The sequence below is a fragment of the Oncorhynchus nerka genome, linkage group LG16, assembly GCF_034236695.1.
Source record: "Oncorhynchus nerka isolate Pitt River linkage group LG16, Oner_Uvic_2.0, whole genome shotgun sequence".
In the NCBI taxonomy this organism is placed as follows: domain Eukaryota; kingdom Metazoa; phylum Chordata; class Actinopteri; order Salmoniformes; family Salmonidae; genus Oncorhynchus; species Oncorhynchus nerka.
In genome coordinates, this window is record NC_088411.1 from 46415266 (window position 1) to 46436940 (window position 21675).

Genomic DNA, 21675 nt, shown 5'->3' on the forward strand with positions numbered 1-21675 from the left:
ATCTACTACATCTACTACATCTACTACCCATACATCTACTACATCTACTACCCATACATCTACTACATCTACTACATCTACTACATCTACTACATCTACTACCCATACATCTACTACATCTACTACATCTACTACATCTACTACATCTACTACCCATACATCTACTACATCTACTACCCATACATCTACTACATCTACTACCCATACATCTACTACATCTACTACATCTACTACCCATACATCTACTACATCTACTACATCTACTACCCAAACATCTACTACATCTACTACCCATACATCTTGTAGTGGCTTCCTTTAGTCTTTACCATAGCCACTGCCCAAGCCTGAAGCGGGTTGATTGGTACGCATACAGTCCACAGTCAAGGTTTCCAAACGGCCAAACATTCAATGACATCCAGGGATATGGTGCAACAAAAATGTTTATTCTTCTTATATCTAACAAATAAATGATTCTTCAATCAACTTGAAGCATAGAATACTTTATATGGAAAATACATATTATGACCTGTCTGTATGTCTGTATGGTCAAAAAACTATACCGCTCCCGCATCTAGCAAGGACTCTTCCCCTCCCGAAGGCCCAATTTCCTGCCTTTATCCTAACACACTTACCACAATACAATGAATAGGCAAGAGGGGGGGCCAAAAACTAAGTTACACTAACAACAAATGAATATATCTCAATCAGGTAAATATAAATCATAAAGGTACGTACCTAATATTTCATCATTTACATTCATATTTAATATATTTACACAAATATACATGGAGCTCCATATGTTCGGTCTTTTATACAAATATGTCCAAATCGGCTCTAACACATCTACTACATCCACTACATCTACTACCCATACATCTACTACATCTACTACCCATACATCTACTACATCTACTACCCATACATCTACTACATCTACTACATCTACTACCCATACATCTACTACATCTACTACATCTACTACCCATACATCTACTACACATACATCTACTACCCATACATCTACTACATCTACTACCCATACATCTACTACCCATACATCTACTACATCTACTACCCATACATCTACTACATCTACTACATCTTCTACCCATACATCTACTACATCTACTACCCATACATCTACTACCCATACATCTACTACATCTACTACATCTACTACATCTACTACCCATACATCTACTACATCTACTACCCATACATCTACTACATCTACTACATCTACTACCCATACATCTACTACCCATACATCTACTACATCTACTACCCATACATCTACTACATCTACTACCCATACATCTACTACATATACTACATCTACTACATCTACTACCCATACATCTACTACCCATACATCTACTACATCTACTACATCTACTACCCATACATCTACTACATCTACTACCCATACATCTACTACATCTACTACCCATACATCTACTACATCTACTACCCATACATCTACTACATCTACTACCCATACATCTACTACATCTACTACATCTACTACCCATACATCTACTACATCTACTACCCATACATCTACTACATCTACTACCCATACATCTACTACATCTACTACATCTACTACATCTACTACCCATACATCTACTACATCTACTACATCTACTACATCTACTACATCTACTACCCATACATCTACTACATCTACTACATCTACTACATCTACTACCCATACATCTACTACATCTACTACATCTACTACCCAAACATCTACTACATCTACTACCCATACATCTTGTAGTGGCTTCCTTTAGTCTTTACCATAGCCACTGCCCAAGCCTGAAGCGGGTTGATTGGTACGCATACAGTCCACAGTCAAGGTTTCCAAACGGCCAAACATTCAATGACATCCAGGGATATGGTGCAACAAAAATGTTTATTCTTCTTATATCTAACAAATAAATGATTCTTCAATCAACTTGAAGCATAGAATACTTTATATGGAAAATACATATTATGACCTGTCTGTATGTCTGTATGGTCAAAAAACTATACCGCTCCCGCATCTAGCAAGGACTCTTCCCCTCCCGAAGGCCCAACTTCCTGCCTTTATCCTAACACACTTACCACAATACAATGAATAGGCAAGAGGGGGCCAAAACTAAGTTACACTAACAACAAATGAATATATCTCAATCAGGTAAATATAAATCATAAAGGTACGTACCTAATATTTCATCATTTACATTCATATTTAATATATTTACACAAATATACATGGAGCTCCATATGTTCGGTCTTTTATACAAATATGTCCAAATCGGCTCTAACACATCTACTACATCCACTACATCTACTACCCATACATCTACTACCCATACATCTACTACATCTACTACCCATACATCTACTACATCTACTACATCTACTACCCATACATCTACTACATCTACTACATCTACTACCCATACATCTACTACACATACATCTACTACCCATACATCTACTACATCTACTACCCATACATCTACTACCCATACATCTACTACATCTACTACCCATACATCTACTACATCTACTACATCTTCTACCCATACATCTACTACATCTACTACATCTACTACATCTACTACCCATACATCTACTACATCTACTACCCATACATCTACTACATCTACTACATCTACTACCCATACATCTACTACCCATACATCTACTACATCTACTACCCATACATCTACTACCCATACATCTACTACATCTACTACCCATACATCTACTACATATACTACATCTACTACATCTACTATCCATACATCTACTACATCTACTACCCATACATCTACTACATCTACTACCCATACATCTACTACATCTACTACCCATACATCTACTACATCTACTACCCATACATCTACTACCCATACATCTACTACATCTACTACCCATACATCTACTACCCATACATCTACTACATCTACTACCCATACATCTACTACATCTACTACCCATACATCTACTACATCTACTACCCATACATCTACTACCCATACATCTACTACATCTACTACCCATACATCTACTACCCATACATCTACTACATCTACTACCCATACATCTACTACCCATACATCTACTACATCTACTACCCATACATCTACTACCCATACATCTACTACATCTACTACCCATACATCTACTACATCTACTACATCTACTACCCATACATCTACTACATCTACTACATCCACTACATCTACTACCCATACATCTACTACATCTACTACCCATACATCTACTACATCTACTACCCATACATCTACTACATCCACTACATCTACTACCCATACATCTACTACATCTACTACATCTACTACCCATACATCTACTACATCTACTACATCTACTACCCATACATCTACTACATCTACTACATCCACTACACCTACTACATATACTACCCATACATCTACTACATCTACTACCCATACATCTACTACATCTACTACCCATACATCTACTACATCTACTACCCATACATCTACTACCCATACATCTACTACATCTACTACATCTACTACCCATACATCTACTACATCTACTACATCTACTACCCAGAGATTCCCCCCACACACACAACCCCCCTACACACACAGAGATCCCCCACACACAGACCCCCCACACACATACCCCCCACACACAGCTTCCCACCAACACACACAGATCCCCCCCACACACACAGACCCCCTCCCCACACACACAGATCCCCCTCCACACACACACAGACCCCCTCCCTACACACACAGATCCCCCCACACACAGACCCCCTCCCCACACACACAGATCCCCCAGACTCTCTCTCTGTACCTACATGCGATGTGGACGTAAGCGCGGCTGCTCTTGGTGGTGCCTGCAGAGCTCCAGGCTACACACTGACACCAGTAGTCCTCCAGACCAAACAGTTCCTCCACCTGGGTCCTCGATACAGAGATATCCACCTCCCTCACCACCAGGCCTGGGAGAGAGAGGGAGAGGGAGAGAGAGGGGAGAGGAGAGACCGGAGAGGAGCGAGGGGGAGAGGGGATAGGGGAGGGGGAGAGAGGAGAGGGAGAGAGAGGAGAGAGAGGGGAGAGGGGGATAGGGGAGGGGGAGAGAGGAGAGGGGAGAGAGAGGAGAGAGGGGGATAGGGGAGGGGGAGAGAGGAGAGGGGAGAGAGAGGAGAGGGGAGAGAGAGGAGGATAGGGGAGAGGGGGGGATAGGGGAGAGAGACTGATATCATTATATGTTAATGAATGTTTACAGTAGCGATGCGCGGGTTGACTCATAATGTTGGTTTAGTAGTCTCCATGGTAATGGCCATGGTGTGGGCTGGTTTAGTAGTCCCCATGGTAATGGCCATGGTGTGGGCTGGTTTAGTAGTCCCCATGGTAATGGCCATGGTGTGGGCTGGTTTAGTAGTCCCCATGGTAATGGCCATGGTGTGGGCTGGTTTAGTAGTCCCCACGGTGATATCCATGGTGTGGGCTGGTTTAGTAGTTCCTATGGTGATATCCATGGTGTGGGCTGGTTTAGTAGTCCCCATGGTGATTATCCGAGGGGTGGGCTGGTTTAGTAGTCCCCATGGTGATATTCACGGTGTGGGCTGGTTTAGTAGTCTCCATGGTGATATCCATGGTGTGGGCTGGTTTAGTAGTCCCCATGGTGATATCCATGGTGTGTGCTGGTTTAGTAGTCCCCATGGTGATATCCGAGGGGTTGTCCGGTTTAGTCGTCCCCATGGTGATATTCACGGTGTGGGCTGGTTTAGTAGTCTCCATGGTGATATCCATGGTGTGGGCTGGTTTAGTAGTCCCCATGGTGATATTCACGGTGTGGGCTGGTTTAGTAGTCCCCATGGTGATATCCATGGTGTGGGCTGGTTTAGTAGTCCCCATGGTGATATCCAAGGGGTGGGCTGGTTTAGTAGTCCCCATGGTGATATTCACGGTGTGGGCTGGTTTAGTAGTCCCCATGGTAATGGCCATGGTGTGGGCTGGTTTAGTAGTCCCCATGGTAATGGCCATGGTGTGGGCTGGTTTAGTAGTCCCCATGGTGATATCCATGGTGTGGGCTGGTTTAGTAGTCCCCATGGTGATATCCGAGGGTTGGGCTGGTTTAGTAGTCCCCATGGTGATATTCATGGTGTGGGCTGGTTTAGTAGTCCCCATGGTGATGTCCATGGTGTGGGCTGGTTTAGTAGTCCCCATGGTGATATCCACGGTGTGGGCTGGTTTAGTAGTTCCCATGGTGATATTCACGGTGTGGGCTGGTTTAGTAGTCCCCATGGTGATATTCACGGTGTGGGCTAGTTTAGTAGTCCCCATGGTGATATCCACGGTGTGGGCTGGTTTAGTAGTCCCCATGGTGATATCCATGGTGTGGGCTGGTTTAGTAGTCCCCATGGTGATATCCACGGTGTGGGCTGGTTTAGTAGTCCCCATGGTGATTATCCGAGGGGTGGGCTGGTTTAGTAGTCCCCATGGTGATATTCACGGTGTGGGCTGGTTTAGTAGTCCCCATGGTGATATCCACGGTGTGGGCTGGTTTAGTAGTCCCCATGGTGATATCCATGGTGTGGGCTGGTTTAGTAGTCCCCATGGTGATATCCACGGTGTGGGCTGGTTTAGTAGTCCCCATGGTCATATCCGAGGGTTGGGCTGGTTTAGTAGTCCCCATGGTGATATTCATGGTGTGGGCTGGTTTAGTAGTCCCCATGGTGATGTCCATGGTGTGGGCTGGTTTAGTAGTCCCCATGGTGATTATCCATGGTGTGGGCTGGTTTAGTAGTCCCCATGGTGATATCCACGGTGTGGGCTGGTTTAGTAGTCCCCATGGTGATATTCACGGTGTGGGCTGGTTTAGTAGTCCCCATGGTGATATCCACGGTGTGGGCTGGTTTAGTAGTCCCCATGGTGATATTCATGGTGTGGGCTGGTTTAGTAGTCCCCATGGTGATGTCCATGGTGTGGGCTGGTTTAGTAGTCCCCATGGTGATATCCACGGTGTGGGCTAGTTTAGTAGTCCCCATGGTGATATCCATGGTGTGGGCTGGTTTAGTAGTCCCCATGGTGATATCCACGGTGTGGGCTGGTTTAGTAGTCCCCATGGTGATATTCACGGTGTGGGCTGGTTTAGTAGTCCCCATGGTGATATCCGAGGGGTGGGCTGGTTTAGTAGTCCCCATGGTGATATCCGAGGGGTGGGCTGGTTTAGTAGTCCCCATGGTGATATCCATGGTGTGTGCTGGTTTAGTAATCCCCATGGTGATATCCATGGTGTGGGCTGGTTTAGTAGTCTCCATGGAGATATCCATGGTGTGGGCTGGTTTAGTAGTCCCCATGGTGATATCCACGGTGTGGGCTGGTTTAGTAGTCCCCATGGTGATATCCACGGTGTGGGCTGGTTTAGTAGTCCCCATGGTGATATCCACAGTGTGGGCTGGTTTAGTAGTCCCCATGGTGATATTCACGGTGTGGGCTGGTTTAGTAGTCCCCATGGTGATATCCACGGTGTGGGCTGGTTTAGTAGTCCCCATGGTGATATCCATGGTGTGGGCTGGTTTAGTAGTCCCCATGGTGATATCCACGGTGTGGGCTGGTTTAGTAGTCCCCATGGTGATATCCGAGGGGTGGTCTGGTTTAGTAGTCCCCATGGTGATATCCACGGTGTGGGCTGGTTTAGTATTCCCCATGGTGATATCCATGGTGTGGGCTGGTTTAGTAGTCCCTATGGTGATATCCATGGTGTGGGCTGGTTTAGTAGTCCCCATGGTGATATTCACGGTGTGGGCTGATTTAGTAGTCCCCATGGTGATATCCAGGGTGTGGGCTGGTTTAGTAGTCCCCATGGTGATATCCATGGTGTGGGCTGGTTTAGTAGTCCCCATGGTGATATCCGAGGGTTGGGCTGGTTTAGTAGTCCCCATGGTGATATTCACGGTGTGGGCTGGTTTAGTAGTCCCCATGGTGATATCCATGGTGTGGGCTGGTTTAGTAGTCCCCATGGTGATATTCACGGTGTGGGCTGGTTTAGTAGTCCCCATGGTGATATCCAAGGTGTGGGCTGGTTTAGGAGTCCCCATGGTGTGGGCTGGTTTAGTAGTCCCCATGGTGATATTCACGGTGTGGGCTGGTTTAGTAGTCCCCATGGTGATATCCAAGGGGTGGTCTGGTTTAGTAGTCCCCATGGTGATATCCACGGTGTGGGCTGGTTTAGTAGTCCAGATGGTGATATCCATGGTGTGGGCTGGTTTAGTAGTCCCCATGATGATATCCATGGTGTGGGCTGGTTTAGTAGTCCCCATGGTGATATCCATGGTGTGGGCTGGTTTAGTAGTCCCCATGGTGATATCCACGGTGTGGGCTGGTTTAGTAGTCCCCATGGTGATATCCGAGGGTTGGGCTGGTTTAGTAGTCCCCATGGTGATATTCATGGTGTGGGCTGGTTTAGTAGTCCCCATGGTGATGTCCATGGTGTGGGCTGGTTTAGTAGTCCCCATGGTGATATTCACGGTGTGGGCTGGTTTAGTAGTCCCCATGGTGATTATCCGAGGGGTGGGCTGGTTTAGTAGTCCCCATGGTGATATCCGAGGGGTGGGCTGGTTTAGTAGTCTCCATGGTGATATTCACGGTGTGGGCTGGTTTAGTAGTCCCCATGGTGATATCCACGGTGTGGGCTGGTTTAGTAGTCCCCATGGTGATATCCATGGTGTGGGCTGGTTTAGTAGTCCCCATGGTGATATCCACGGTGTGGGCTGGTTTAGTAGTCCCCATGGTCATATCCGAGGGTTGGGCTGGTTTAGTAGTCCCCATGGTGATATTCATGGTGTGGGCTGGTTTAGTAGTCCCCATGGTGATGGTGGGCTGATGTCCATGGTGTGGGCTGGTTTAGTAGTCCCCATGGTGATTATCCATGGTGTGGGCTGGTTTAGTAGTCCCCATGGTGATATCCACGGTGTGGGCTGGTTTAGTAGTCCCCATGGTGATATTCACGGTGTGGGCTGGTTTAGTAGTCCCCATGGTGATATTCACGGTGTGGGCTGGTTTAGTAGTCCCCATGGTGATATTCACGGTGTGGGCTAGTTTAGTAGTCCCCATGGTGATATCCACGGTGTGGGCTGGTTTAGTAGTCCCCATGGTGATATCCAAGGTGTGGGCTGGTTTAGTAGTCCCCATGGTGATATCCATGGTGTGGGCTGGTTTAGTAGTCCCCATGGTGATATCCATGGTGTGGGCTGGTTTAGTAGTCCCCATGGTGATATCCATGGTGTGGGCTGGTTTAGTAGGGCCCATGGTGATATCCACGGTGTGGGCTGGTTTAGTAGTCCCCATGGTGATTATCCGAGGGGTGGGCTGGTTTAGTAGTCCCCATGGTGATATCCACGGTGTGGGCTGGTTTAGTAGTCCCCATGGTGATATCCACAGCATGGGCTGGTTTAGCAGTCCCCATGGTGATATCCACGGTGTGGGCTGGTTTAGTAGTCCCCATGGTGATATTCACGGTGTGGGCTGGTTTAGTAGTCCCCATGGTGATGTCCATGGTGTGGGCTGGTTTAGTAGTCCCCATGGTGATGTCCATGGTGTGGGCTGGTTTAGTAGTCCCCATGGTGATATCCACGGTGTGGGCTGGTTTAGTAGTCCCCATGGTGATATTCACGGTGTGGGCTGGTTTAGTAGTCCCCATGGTGTGGGCTGGTTTAGTAGTCCCCATGGTGATATCCACGGTGTGGGCTGGTTTAGTAGTCCCCATGGTGATATTCACGGTGTGGGCTGGTTTAGTAGTCCCCATGGTGATATCCACGGTGTGGGCTGGTTTAGTAGTCCCCATGGTGATATTCACGGTGTGGGCTGGTTTAGTAGTCCCCATGGTGATATCCACGGTGTGGGCTGGTTTAGTAGTCCCCATGGTGATATCCATGGTGTGGGCTGGTTTAGTAGTCCCCATGGTGATATCCGAGGTGTGGGCTGGTTTGGGGTAATTCATTATTGTGTGGATGAAGTTTGGATCGCGGGTTAAATAAAGACAAAACAATAACTTAAAAATCATTAAATATATATATATATATAATATCTTGTTCAATTTCCATCTATTGCTTAGATGGAGGTGTTTCATTCATTATTTTAGGCTGTCTGGCATTAGTGTGTAACACTAAGCTTCAGGACCTAGCTGTATGAGGGCCAAATCGCCAAATGTTTTTTGGGAACAGGCAGAAAAAGTTAACGTCGATCCAATGGAGGCAAAACAAAAGGACAACGTCAGAGTTGAATTATTAATCGGTATAAGAGGACGATAGCAGTGCCGCTATGTTGATGTGTGATGATTGTGAGGAACTATACAACATTCGACCGTCACAAGACAGGGACAAGACAGGGACTTCAAATAGGCCTATGGCAAGTTAAGGGAACTGTAGCTTACTGTTCAGATGGGTTAAATGGACATCTGGAGAATTTTAAGAGAATACACAGTTAGGGACCGTCTGTAAACGTGCTTTCTTTATCAACATCATAAAAGCTGATAGTATTTCTACCACAGTTAGGGGCCGTCTGTAAACGTGTTATCTTTATCAGCGTCATAAAAGATGATAGTATTTCTACCACAGTTAGGGACCGTCTGTAAAGGTATAATCTTTAACATCATCATAAAAGCTAATAGTATTTCAACCACATAATATATTGCATTCAAGCTGAACTAAAATCTTATCTGAAACATGTTGGGTCGTTTTCACAGCTTTCTATTTCCTTACAACCATTCAAACTGATGTTATTTTCCACAGAAAATCATTCCCGTTTATTTTTTTGTTATTGCATTTTCTCCCCGGTTCCTAAATGTCTTTACTAACGTCAACTAGATTGAAACATTCATTCTATCATGTATTACATTATTCTGGTTTATTTATTTATTTAATTTAATTTGATTTAGTCTTCATATAATGACCGAAGAGACACTGTATATTCTAACACCCAATCAAAATGTCAGAAATTAGAACCAGAAACCTCTAAATCCGGCTAAATCACCACCTGTCAAAAAAAAGAAGAAGGAGATTCCCCCATCTCTAACAGGCCCTCAGCCTTTCACATATAGTCGGGGGGTTGTGGGTCATTAGCGATTGCGGGGAGGTGTGGGTGAAAAAACAGCTGACCAGCGTACCACTACAGGGTTTCTTTATTGTAACGGTTGTGGAAAGTTAAGAGTGAGTGTAGTGTATGAGAATGTGTATTTGTGTCAATGCTTGCGCTCATGAGATTGCGTGTGTGAATTCTTGCGCTCGTGAATGTTTGAGACTATGGGATTGTGTGATTGCATTGTGTGCTCCAGTACTATTCCTGTACCTGTGATCTGGTCGAGGCTCTCTTTGGTCACATGATCGTTCTGGTTGACCCACTCTCCATTACATTTGAAGTATATCTGCGTAGCGGGGGCGGCCCTACAGCGGAGCTGCACCGGACGGTTCTTCACGACGAACCCATCCTCGGGTTCCAGCTGGAACTCTGGGAGAGGTTCTGCCAGGGCGGAGGGGAAGGAGTCTGATACCACCTCGCTGTAGTCACTGGTCTCTAAGGAGAGAAAGAGAGACAAACAGAAAGAGAGAGAGACAGAGAAAGAGAGAGCAAACCCATTAGAAAATGCATTTGCCTAAATGATATAAATGACTAATTTCTATACAGAAATATATAAACTCAGAAAAAAACGAAACGTCCTCTCACTGTCAACTGCGTTTATTTTCAGCAAGCTTAACATGTGTAAATATTTGTATGAACATAAGATTCAACAACTGAGACATAAACTGAACAAGTTCCACAGACATGTGACTAACAGCAATGGAATAATGTGTCCCTGAACAAAGGGGGGGGGGGGGGGGGTCAAAATCAAAGTAACAGTCAGTATCTGGTGTGGCCACCAGCTGCATTAAGTACTGCAGTGCATCTCCTCCTCATGGACTGCACCAGATTTGACAGTTCTTGCTGTGAGATGTTACCCCACTCTTCCACCAAGGTACCTGCAAATTCCTGGACATTTCTGGGGGGAATGACCCTAGCCCTCACACTCTGATACAACAGGTCCCAGACGTGCTCAATGGGATTGAGATCCGGGCTTTTTGCTGGCCATGGCAGAACACTGACATTCCTGTCTTGCAGGAAATCACGTACAGAACGAGCAGTATGGCTGGTGGCATTGTCATGCTGGAGGGTCATGTCAGGATGAGCCTGCAGGAAGGGTACCACATGAGGGAGGAGGATGTCTTCCCTGTAACGCACAGCGTTGAGATTGTCTGCAGTGACAACAAGCTCAGTCTGATGATGCTGTGACACACTGCCCCAGTCCATGACTGACCCTCCACCTCCAAATCGATCTCGCTCCAGAGTACAGGCCTCGGTGTAACGCTCCGGAAAAAATTCCTTCGACCATAAACGCAAATCCGACCATCACCCCTGGTGAGACAAAACCGCGACTCGTCAAAGAGCACTTTTTGCCAGTCCAGTCTGGTCCAGCGACGGTGGGTTTGAGCCCATAGGCGATGTTGTTGCCGGTGATGTCTGGTGAGGACCTGCCTTACAACAGGCCTACAAGCCCTCAGTCCAGCCTCTCTCAGCCTATTGTGGACAGTCTGAGCACTGATGGAGGGATTGTACGTTCCTGTTGTAACTCGGGCAGTTGTTGCATCCTGTACCTGTCCCGCAGGTGTGATGTTCGGATGTACTGATCCTGTGCAGGTGTTGTTACACATGGTCTGCCACTGTGAGGACGATCAGCTGTCCATCCTGTCTCCCTGTAGTGCTGTCTTAGGAGTCTCACAGTACGGACATTGCAATTTATTGCCCTGCAGTCCTCATGCCTCCTTGCAGCATGCCTAAGGCACGTTCACACAGATGAGCAGGGACCCTGGGCATCTTTCTTTTGGTGTTTTTCAGAGTCAGTAGAAAGGCCTCTTTAGTGTCCTAAGTTTTCATAACTGTGACCTTAATTGCCTACCGTCTGTAAGCTGTTAGTGTCTTAACGACCGTACCACAGGTGCATGCTCATTAATTGTTTACTGTTCATTGAACAAGCAGGGAAACAGTGTTTAAACCCTTTACAATGAAGATCTGTGAAGTTATTTGGATTTTTATGAATTATCTTTGAAAGACGGGGTCCTGAAAAAGGTCAGTTTCTGTTTTTGTTTATATATATATATATATATATATATATAGAGAGAGAGAGAGAGAGAGAACTTCTGTGAGTGTAATGTTTACTGTTCATTTTTATTGTTTATTTCATTTCTGTATATTATCTACTTCATTGCTTTGGCAATGTTAACATATGTTTCCCAGGACAATAAAGAGCCATGTTAACATGTTTCCCATGTCAATAAAGAGCCATGTTAACATGTTTTCCATGTCAATAAAGAGCCATGTTAACATGTTTTCCATGTCAATAAAGAGCCATGTTAACATGTTTCCCATGTCAATAAAGAGCCATGTTAACATGTTTCCCAGGACAATAAAGAGCCATGTTAACATATGTTTCCCAGGACAATAAAGAGCCATGTTAACATGTTTCCCATGTCAATAAAGAGCCATGTTAACATGTTTTCCATGTCAATAAAGAGCCATGTTAACATGTTTTCCATGTCAATAAAGAGCCATGTTAACATGTTTCCCATGTCAATAAAGAGCCATGTTAACATGTTTCCCAGGACAATAAAGAGCCATGTTAACATGTGTTTCCCAGGACAATAAAGAGCCATGTTAACATGTTTCCCATGTCAATAAAGAGCCATGTTAACATGTGTTTCCCAGGACAATAAAGAGCCATGTTAACATGTTTCCCATGTCAATAAAGAGCCATGTTAACATGTGTTTCCCAGGACAATAAAGAGCCATGTTAACATGTGTTTCCCAGGACAATAAAGAGCCATGTTAACATGTGTTTCCCAGGACAATAAAGAGCCATGTTAACATGTGTTTCCCAGGACAATAAAGAGCCATGTTAACATGTGTTTCCCAGGACAATAAAGCCCCTTGAAATTGAATTGAATTGAGAGAGCGATGATAGAGAGAGAACCATGGTTAGGAACAGAAGACACAGTCAGTAAGATAGAGGGAGAGTTAGAGAGAGAACCATGGTTAGGAACAGAAGACACAGTCAGTAAGATAGAGGGAGAGTTAGAGAGAGAACCATGGTTAGGAACAGAAGACACAGTCAGTAAGATAGAGGGAGAGTTAGAGAGAGAACCATGGTTAGGAACAGTAGACACAGTCAGTAAGATAGAGGGAGAGTTAGAGAACCATGGTTAGGAACAGAAGACACAGTCAGTAAGATAGAGGGAGAGTTAGAGAACCATGGTTAGGAACAGAAGACACAGTCAGTAAGATAGAGGGAGAGTTAGAGAGAGAACCATGGTTAGGAACAGAAGACACAGTCAGTAAGATAGAGGGAGAGTTAGAGAACCATGGTTAGGAACAGAAGACACAGTCAGTAAGATAGAGGGAGAGTTAGAGAGAGAGAACCATGGTTAGGAACAGAAGACACAGTCAGTAAGTTAGAGGGAGAGAGAGAGAGAGAGGGTATGCTAATTTGGTATAGAGCAGACCTAACTCACTCCATTAAATTAATCAAAACAGGAACATTCTACATTTGGCTAGAAATTCAAAAGGAAATTATCCTAACAGAGAAAAATGTCATCCTGTGTGCTACCTATATCCCCCCACTAGAATCCCCATATTTTAATGAAGACAGCTTCTCCATCCTGGAGGGGGAAATCAATCATTTCCAGGCCCAGGGACATGTACTAGTCTGTGGCGACCTAAATGCCAGAACCGGACAAGAACCTGACACCCTCAGCACACAGGGGGACAAACACCTGCCTGGAGGTGACAGCATTCCCTCCCACATATGCCCCCCTAGGCACAACTATGACAACATAACCAACAAAAACGGGTCACAACTCCTGCAGCTCTGTCGCACGCTGGGTCTGTACATAGTCAGTAGTGGCAGTAGTACTGTAGACTACTTTATCACTGACCTCAACCCAGAGTCTCTCAGAGCGTTCACAGTCAGCCCACTGACACCCCTATCAGACCACAGCAAAATCACAGTCTACTTTGTACTTAAACAGAGCAATACTCAATCATGAGGCATCAAAGCCAAAGGAACTGAGTAACATTAAGAAATGCTATAGATGGAAGGAATGCAGTTTGGAAACCTACCAAAAACAATTAGGCAACAACAAATTCAATCCCTTTTAGACAATTTCCTGGGTAAAACGTTACACTGTAATAGTGAAGGTGTAAACTTGTCAGTAGAAAATCTTAACAGTATATTTGACCTCTCAGCTTCCCTATCAAATCTAAAAATCCCAAATAGAAAACCGAAGAAAATTAACAATAATGACAAATGGTTTGATGAAGAATGCAAAAATCTAAGAAAGAAATTGAGAAACCTGTCCAACCAAAAACATAGAGACTCGGAAAACCTGAGTCTACGCCTTCACTCTGGTGAATCACTAAAACAATACAGAAATACACTACGGAAAAAGAAGGAACAGCATGTCAGAAATCAGATCAATGTCATGGAAGAATCCATAGACTCTAACCACTTCTGGGAAAATTGGAAAACACTAAACAAACAACAACACGAAGAATTATCTATCCAAAATGGAGATGTATGGGTAAACCACTTCTCCAATCTTTTTGGCTCTATAACAAAGAATAAAGAGCAAAAACATATACATGATCAAATACAGATCTTAGAATCAACTATTAAAGACTACCAGAACCCACTTGATTCTCCAATTACATTGAATGAGTTACAGGACAAAATAAAAACCCTCCAACCCAAAAAGGCCTGTGGTGTTGATGGTATCCTCAATGAAATGATCAAATATACAGACAACAAATTCCAATTGGCTATACTAAAACTCTTTAACATCATCCTTAGCTCTGGCATCTTCCCCAATATTTGGAACCAAGGACTGATCACCCCAATCCACAAAAATGGAGACAAATTTGACCCCAATAACTACCGTGGAATATGCGTCAACAGTAACCTTGGGAAAATCCTCTGCATTATCATTAACAGCAGACTCGTACATTTCCTCAGTGAAAACAATGTACTGAGCAAATGTCAAATTGGCTTTTTACCAAATTACCGTACAACAGACCATGTATTCACCCTGCACACCCTAATTGACAACCAAACAAACCAAAACAAAGGCAAAGTCTTCTCATGCTTTGTTGATCTCAAAAAAGCTTTCGACTCAATTTGGCATGAGGGTCTGCCATACAAACTGATGGAAAGTGGTGTTGGGGGTAAAACATACGACATTATAAAATCCATGTACACAAACAACAAGTGTGCGGTTAAAATTGGCAAAAAACACACACATTTCTTCACACAGGGTCGTGGGGTGAGACAGGGATGCAGCTTAAGCCCCACCCTCTTCAACATATATATCAACGAATTGGCGCGGGCACTAGAAAAGTCTGCAGCACCCGGCCTCACCCTACTAGAACCCGAAGTCAAATGTCTTCTGATGATCTGGTACTTCTGTCACCAACCAAGGAGGACCTACAGCAGCACTTAGATCTTCTGCACAGATTCTGTCAGACCTGGGCCCTGACAGTAAATCTCAGTAAGACCAAAATAATTGTCATGTATTGTCATATTATGTCTTGTTCCTGTTCTTTCTCTTCACTCCGTCTCCCTCTGCTGGTCGTATTAGGTTACCTTCTCTTCCTCTCCTCCCCCAGCTGTTCCTCATATTCTCTAACTACCTCGTTCACTCTTTTCCCACCTGTTCCCTTTTTCCCTCTGATTAGGTCTCTATTTCTCTCTCTGTTCCTGCTTCTGTCTTTGTCAGATTCTCGTTTGAGTTTCTCATGCCAGAACCAAACTATCGTCTCGTTTGCTTCACCCTTGTCCCGTCCTATCGGAATCTGCCTGTTCATCTGATGCTACGTTTATTGCCATTATATACATCTGAAGAGGATCTATGTCTTCCCTGTGTTTTGACATTAAAGAACTCTGTTTTTGTTAAACAGCTTTTCACTCACCTGCATAACAATAATAGTGTTTCAAAAAAGGTCCAGTCACCAGGACCACAAATACAAATTCCATCTAGACACTGTTGCCCTAGAGCACACAAAAAACTATACATACCTTGGCCTAAACATCAGCGCCACAGGTAACTTCAACAAAGCTGTGAACGATCTGAGAGACAAGGCAAGAAGGGCCTTCTATGCCATCAAAACGAACATAAATTTCAACATACCAATTAGGATTTGGCTAGAAATACTTGAATCAGTCATAGAGCCCATTGCCCTTTATGGTTGTGAGGTCTGGGGTCCGCTCACCAACCAAGACTTCACAAAATGGGACAAACACCAAATTGAGACTCTGCACGCAGAATTCTGCAAAAATATCCTCCGTGTACAACGTAGAACACCAAATAATGCATGCAGAGCAGAATTAGGCCGATACCCACTAATGATCAAAATCCAGAAAAGAGCCGTTAAATTCTATAACCACCTAAAAGGAAGCGATTCCCAAACCTTCCACAACAAAGCCATCACCTACAGAGAGATGAACCTGGAGAAGAGTCCCCTAAGCAAGCTGGTCCTGGGGCTCTGTTCACAAACACAATCAGACCCCACAGAGCCCCAGGACAGCAACACAATTAGACCCAACGAATTCATGAGAAAACAAAAAGATAATTACGTGACACATTGGAAAGAATTAACAAAAAAACAGAGCAAACTAGAATGCTATTTGGCCCTAAACAGAGAGTACACTGTGGCAGAATACCTGACCACTGTGACTGACCCAAACTTAAGGAAAGCTTTGACTATGTACAGACTCAGTGAGCATAGCCTTGCTATTGAGAAAGGCCGCCGTAGGCAGACATGGCTCTCAATAGAAGACAGGCGATGTGCTCACTGCCCACAAAATTAGGTGGAAACTGAGCTGCACTTCCTAACCTCCTGCCAAATGTTTGACCATATTAGGGACACATATTACCCTCAGATTACACAGATCCACAAAGAATTCGAAAACAAATCCAATTTTGATAAACTCCCATATCTACTGGGTGAAATTCCACAGTGTGCCATCACAGCAGCAAGATATGTGACCTGTTGCCACAAGAAAAGGGCAACCAGTGAAGAACACACACCATTGTAAATACAACCCATATTCATGCTTATTTATTTTATCTTGTGTACTTTACCATTTGTACATAGTTAAAACACTGTATATATATAATATGACATTTGTAATGTCTTTATTGTTTTGAAACTTCTGTATGTGTAATGTTTACTGTTAATATTGAATGTTTATTTCACTTTATATATTCACTTTATATATTATCTACCTCACTTGCTTTGGAAATGTTAACACATGTTTCCCATGCCAATAAAGCCCTTGAATTGAATTGAATTGAAATGAATTGAGTGAGTTCCAAGATGGCGTAGCAGTCGGACGTGTGTTTTGTCTTGTCCCGTCCTGTATAGTGTAAATATAGTTTTTCCTCGTTTTTTTCTGTATATATTTCGTACATATTTTAATCTCACTTTCCAACTACAGGCTGAATATACTCTCCTGCAACCCGCATCACCCAATGTGGTACGGATCTGCTTTTTCTATATTTTAGAATCGGAACCCTCATCAGAAGCTAGCCAGCTAACTAGCTACTAGCTAGTAGCTAGCCACTGCTAGCGGTCTTCAACGCTAACTAGGACACCAGCGCGACATCTACCCAAAGCATATCAGACTGCTTTTTCTCTACCACATCTCCGGATTCCTACCGCAAGCTCTGAACCTTTACACCGGATCATCGCAACTAGCTAGCTGCAATCCGAGTGGCTACTCCTGGCTAACGTCTCTGTCCCAGAGCAAGCACCAGTTAGCCTGGAGCTAGCCTCGAGCTAAGCCCATCTCCCGACTAGCCGAAGAGGTCCAACAATACCTATTTTGCCAATTGGCCTGGATCCTCTACTGCCGACACGGAGCCCCGCCGATCCATCACGACTGGTCCGCCGACATAATCGTCCGAGGGGGTTTCAACAGGCTTTTCCGCTGCGACATCGCCAAAGATCCATCTGCTGGCCAAGGCCCGCGAGCTTTCTGAATCGCTGTATCTCCAGCTCACCGCATGAAGAGGAATAAACAGACTCACCCCATCGCGACGCCCCCCAAAGGATAACTCTCTAGCCCTCGCTATCTCCCTGCTTGCTAATTCGGCCTGCTAACGGCTAGCTTGTCAAGCTCCGGTCCGCTAACTGCTACCTTGTCTAGCTCGGGCCTACGAACTGTTAGCTTGTTAGCACAGGCCTACTAACCGTCTGAACCACCGCGTCCCAATCACTCTCTGACCCCATTTACTTTCTATCTCTTTTTGATTTTTAATTTGTTTATACCTTCCGGAAACCTGCCTCACCCAATGTGATACGGAATCGCTATTACTTTTACTCTTATTTTATGACACACTCAAGAACCTCCAGACGCTAACCAGCTAACTAGCTACAAGCTATTTAGTCATTGTTAGTTTTTTAAAAACCTGGATAACACTCGCCAGCCCAGCCTCCCTGCCCATCCACCGCTGCCCCCTGGACACTGATCTCTTGGCTACATAGCTGACGCACGCTGGACTGTCCATTAATCACGGTACTCCTTTCTGCTTGTTTGTCTTACCTGTCGGCCCCGTTGCCTAGTCAACGCCATTTTACCTGCTGTTTGTTGTACTAGCGGATTAGCCTCGCCTACTGTTTTTAGCTAGCTTTCCAAATTCAACACCTGTGATTACTGTATGCCTCGCTGTATGTCTCTCTCAGATGTCAATATGCCTTGTATACTGTTGTTCAGGTTAGTTATCATTGTTTTAGTTCACAATGGAGCCCCTAGACCCACTCTGCATACCCCTGTTACCTCCTTTGTCCCACCTCCCACACATGCGGTGACCTCATCCATTACAACCAGCATGTCCAGAGATACAACCTCTCTCATCATCACCCAGTGCCTGGGCCTACCTCCGCTGTACCCGCACCCCACCATACCCCTGTCTGCGCATTATGCCGTGAATATATTCTACCATGCCCAGAAACCTGCTCCTCTTATCCTCTGCCCCCAACGCTCTAGGCGACCAGTTTTGATAGCCTTTAGCCGCACCCTCATACTACTCCTTCTCTGTTCCGCGGGTGATGTGGAGGTAAACCCAGGCCCTGCATGTCCCCAGGTACCCTCATTTGTTGACTTCTGTGATCGAAAAAGCCTTGGTTTTATGCATGTCAACATCAGAAGCCTCCTCCCTAAGTTTGTTTTACTCACTGCTTTAGCACACTCTGCTAACCCTGATGTCCTTGCCGTGTCTGAATCCTGGCTCAGGAAGGCCACCAAAATTCAGAGATTTCCATACCCAACTATAACATCTTCCGTCAAGATAGAACTGCCAAAGGGGGCGGAGTTGCAGTCTACTGCAGAGATAGCCTGCAAAGTAATGTCATACTTTCCAGGTCCATACCCAAACAGTTCGAACTACTAATTTTGAAAATTACTCTCTCCAGAAATAAGTCTCTCACTGTTGCCGCCTGCTACCGACCACCCTCAGCTCCCAGCTGTGCCCTGGACACCATTTGTGAATTGATCGCCCCCCATCTAGCTCCAGAGTTTGTTCTGTTAGGTGACCTAAACTGGGATATGCTTAACACCCCGGCAGTCCTACAATGTAAGCTAGATGCCCTCAATCTCACTGAAATCATCAAGGAACCCACCAGGTACAACCCTAACTCTGTAAACAAGGGCACCCTCATAGACGTCATCCTGACCAACTGGCCCTCCAAATACACCTCCGCTGTCTTCAACCAGGATCTCAGCGATCACTGCCTCATTGCCTGTATCCGCCACGGAGCCGCAGTCAAACGACCAGCCCTCATCACTGTCAAACGCTCCCTAAAACACTTCTGTGAGCAGGCCTTTCTAATCGACCTGGCCCGGGTATCCTGGAAGGACATTGACCTCATCCCGTCAGTTGAGGATGCCTGGTCATTCTTTAAAAGTAACTTCCTCACCATTTTAGATAAGCATGCTCCGTTCAAAAAATGCAGAACCAAGAACAGATACAGCCCTTGGTTCACTCCAGACCTGACTGCCCTCGACCAGCACAAAAACATCCTGTGGCGGACTGCAATAGCATCGAATAGCCCCCGTGATATGCAACTGTTCAGGGAAGTCAGGAACCAATACACGCAGTCAGTCAGGAAAGCTAAGGCCAGCTTCTTCAGGCAGAAGTTTGCATCCTGTAGCTCCAACTCCAAAAAGTTCTGGGACACTGTGAAGTCCATGGAGAACAAGAGCACCTTACATTTACATTTAATGTTAATACACCTTCTCCCACCTGCCCACTGCACTGAGGCTAGGTAACACGGTCTCCACCGATAAATCCACGATTATCGAAAGCTTCAATAAGCACTTCTCTACGGCTGGCCATGCCTTCCGCCTGGCTACTCCAACCTCGGCCAACAGCTCCGCCCCCCCCCGCAGCTCCTCGCCCAAGCCTCTCCAGGTTCTCCTTTACCCAAATCCAGATAGCAGATGTTCTGAAAGAGCTGCAAAACCTAGACCCGTACAAATCAGCTGGGCTTGACAATCTGGACCCTCTATTTCTGAAACTATCTGCCGCCATTGTCGCAACCCCTATTACCAGCCTGTTCAACCTCTCTTTCATATCGTCTGAGATCCCCAAGGATTGGAAAGCTGCCGCAGTCACCCCCCTCTTCAAAGGGGGAGACACCCTGGACCCAAACTGCTATAGACCTATATCCATCCTGCCCTGCCTATCTAAGGTATTCGAAAGCCAAGTCAACAAACAATCTCGAATCCCACCGTACCTTCTCCGCTGTGCAATCTGGTTTCCGAGCCGGTCACGGGTGCACCTCAGCCACGCTCAAGGTACTAAACGATATCATAACCACCATCGATAAAAGACAGTACTGTGCAGCCGTCTTCATCGACCTCGCCAAGGCTTTCGACTCTGTCAATCACCATATTCTTATCGGCAGACTCAATAGCCTCGGTTTCTCGGATGACTGCCTTGCCTGGTTCACCAATTACTTTGCAGACAGAGTTCAGTGTGTCAAATCGGAGGGCATGCTGTCCGGTCCTCTGGCAGTCTCTGTGGGGGTGCCACAGGGTTCAATTCTTGGGCCGACTCTTTTCTCTGTGTATATCAATGATGTTGCTCTTGCTGCGGGCGATTCCCTGATCCACCTCTATGCAGACGACACCATTCTATATACTTTCGGCCCGTCATTGGACACTGTGCTATCTAACCTCCAAACGAGCTTCAATGCCATACAGCACTCCTTCCGTGGCCTCCAACTGCTCTTAAACGCGAGTAAAACCAAATGCATGCTTTTCAACCGATCGCTGCCTGCACCCGCATGCCCGACTAGCATCACCACCCTGGATGGTTCCGACCTTGAATATGTGGACATCTATAAGTACCTAGGTGTCTGGCTAGACTGCAAACTCTCCTTCCAGACTCACATCAAACATCTCCAATCGAAAATCAAATCAAGAGTCGGCTTTCTATTCCGCAACAAAGCCTCCTTCACTCACGCCGCCAAGCTTACCCTAGTAAAACTGACTATCCTACCGATCCTCGACTTCGGCGATGTCATCTAC

The 21675-nt window shown here is 45.3% G+C and overlaps 1 protein-coding gene across 1 annotated transcript in view; it reads right to left on the bottom strand.

Moving 5' to 3' along the window:
• Positions 1-10758, bottom strand: part of LOC135561189 (netrin receptor UNC5B-b-like) — a 164136-nt gene extending 153378 nt beyond the window's left edge. The window contains exons 1-3 of the mRNA XM_065002335.1: positions 10725-10758; positions 10350-10574; positions 3854-3997 (exon numbers count right to left, since the gene is read on the bottom strand). Of these exons, the coding sequence (XP_064858407.1) occupies positions 3854-3997; positions 10350-10574; positions 10725-10758 (403 nt within the window). The remainder of the gene's footprint in view (positions 1-3853; positions 3998-10349; positions 10575-10724) is intronic.
• Positions 10759-21675: the final 10917 nt, after the last annotated feature.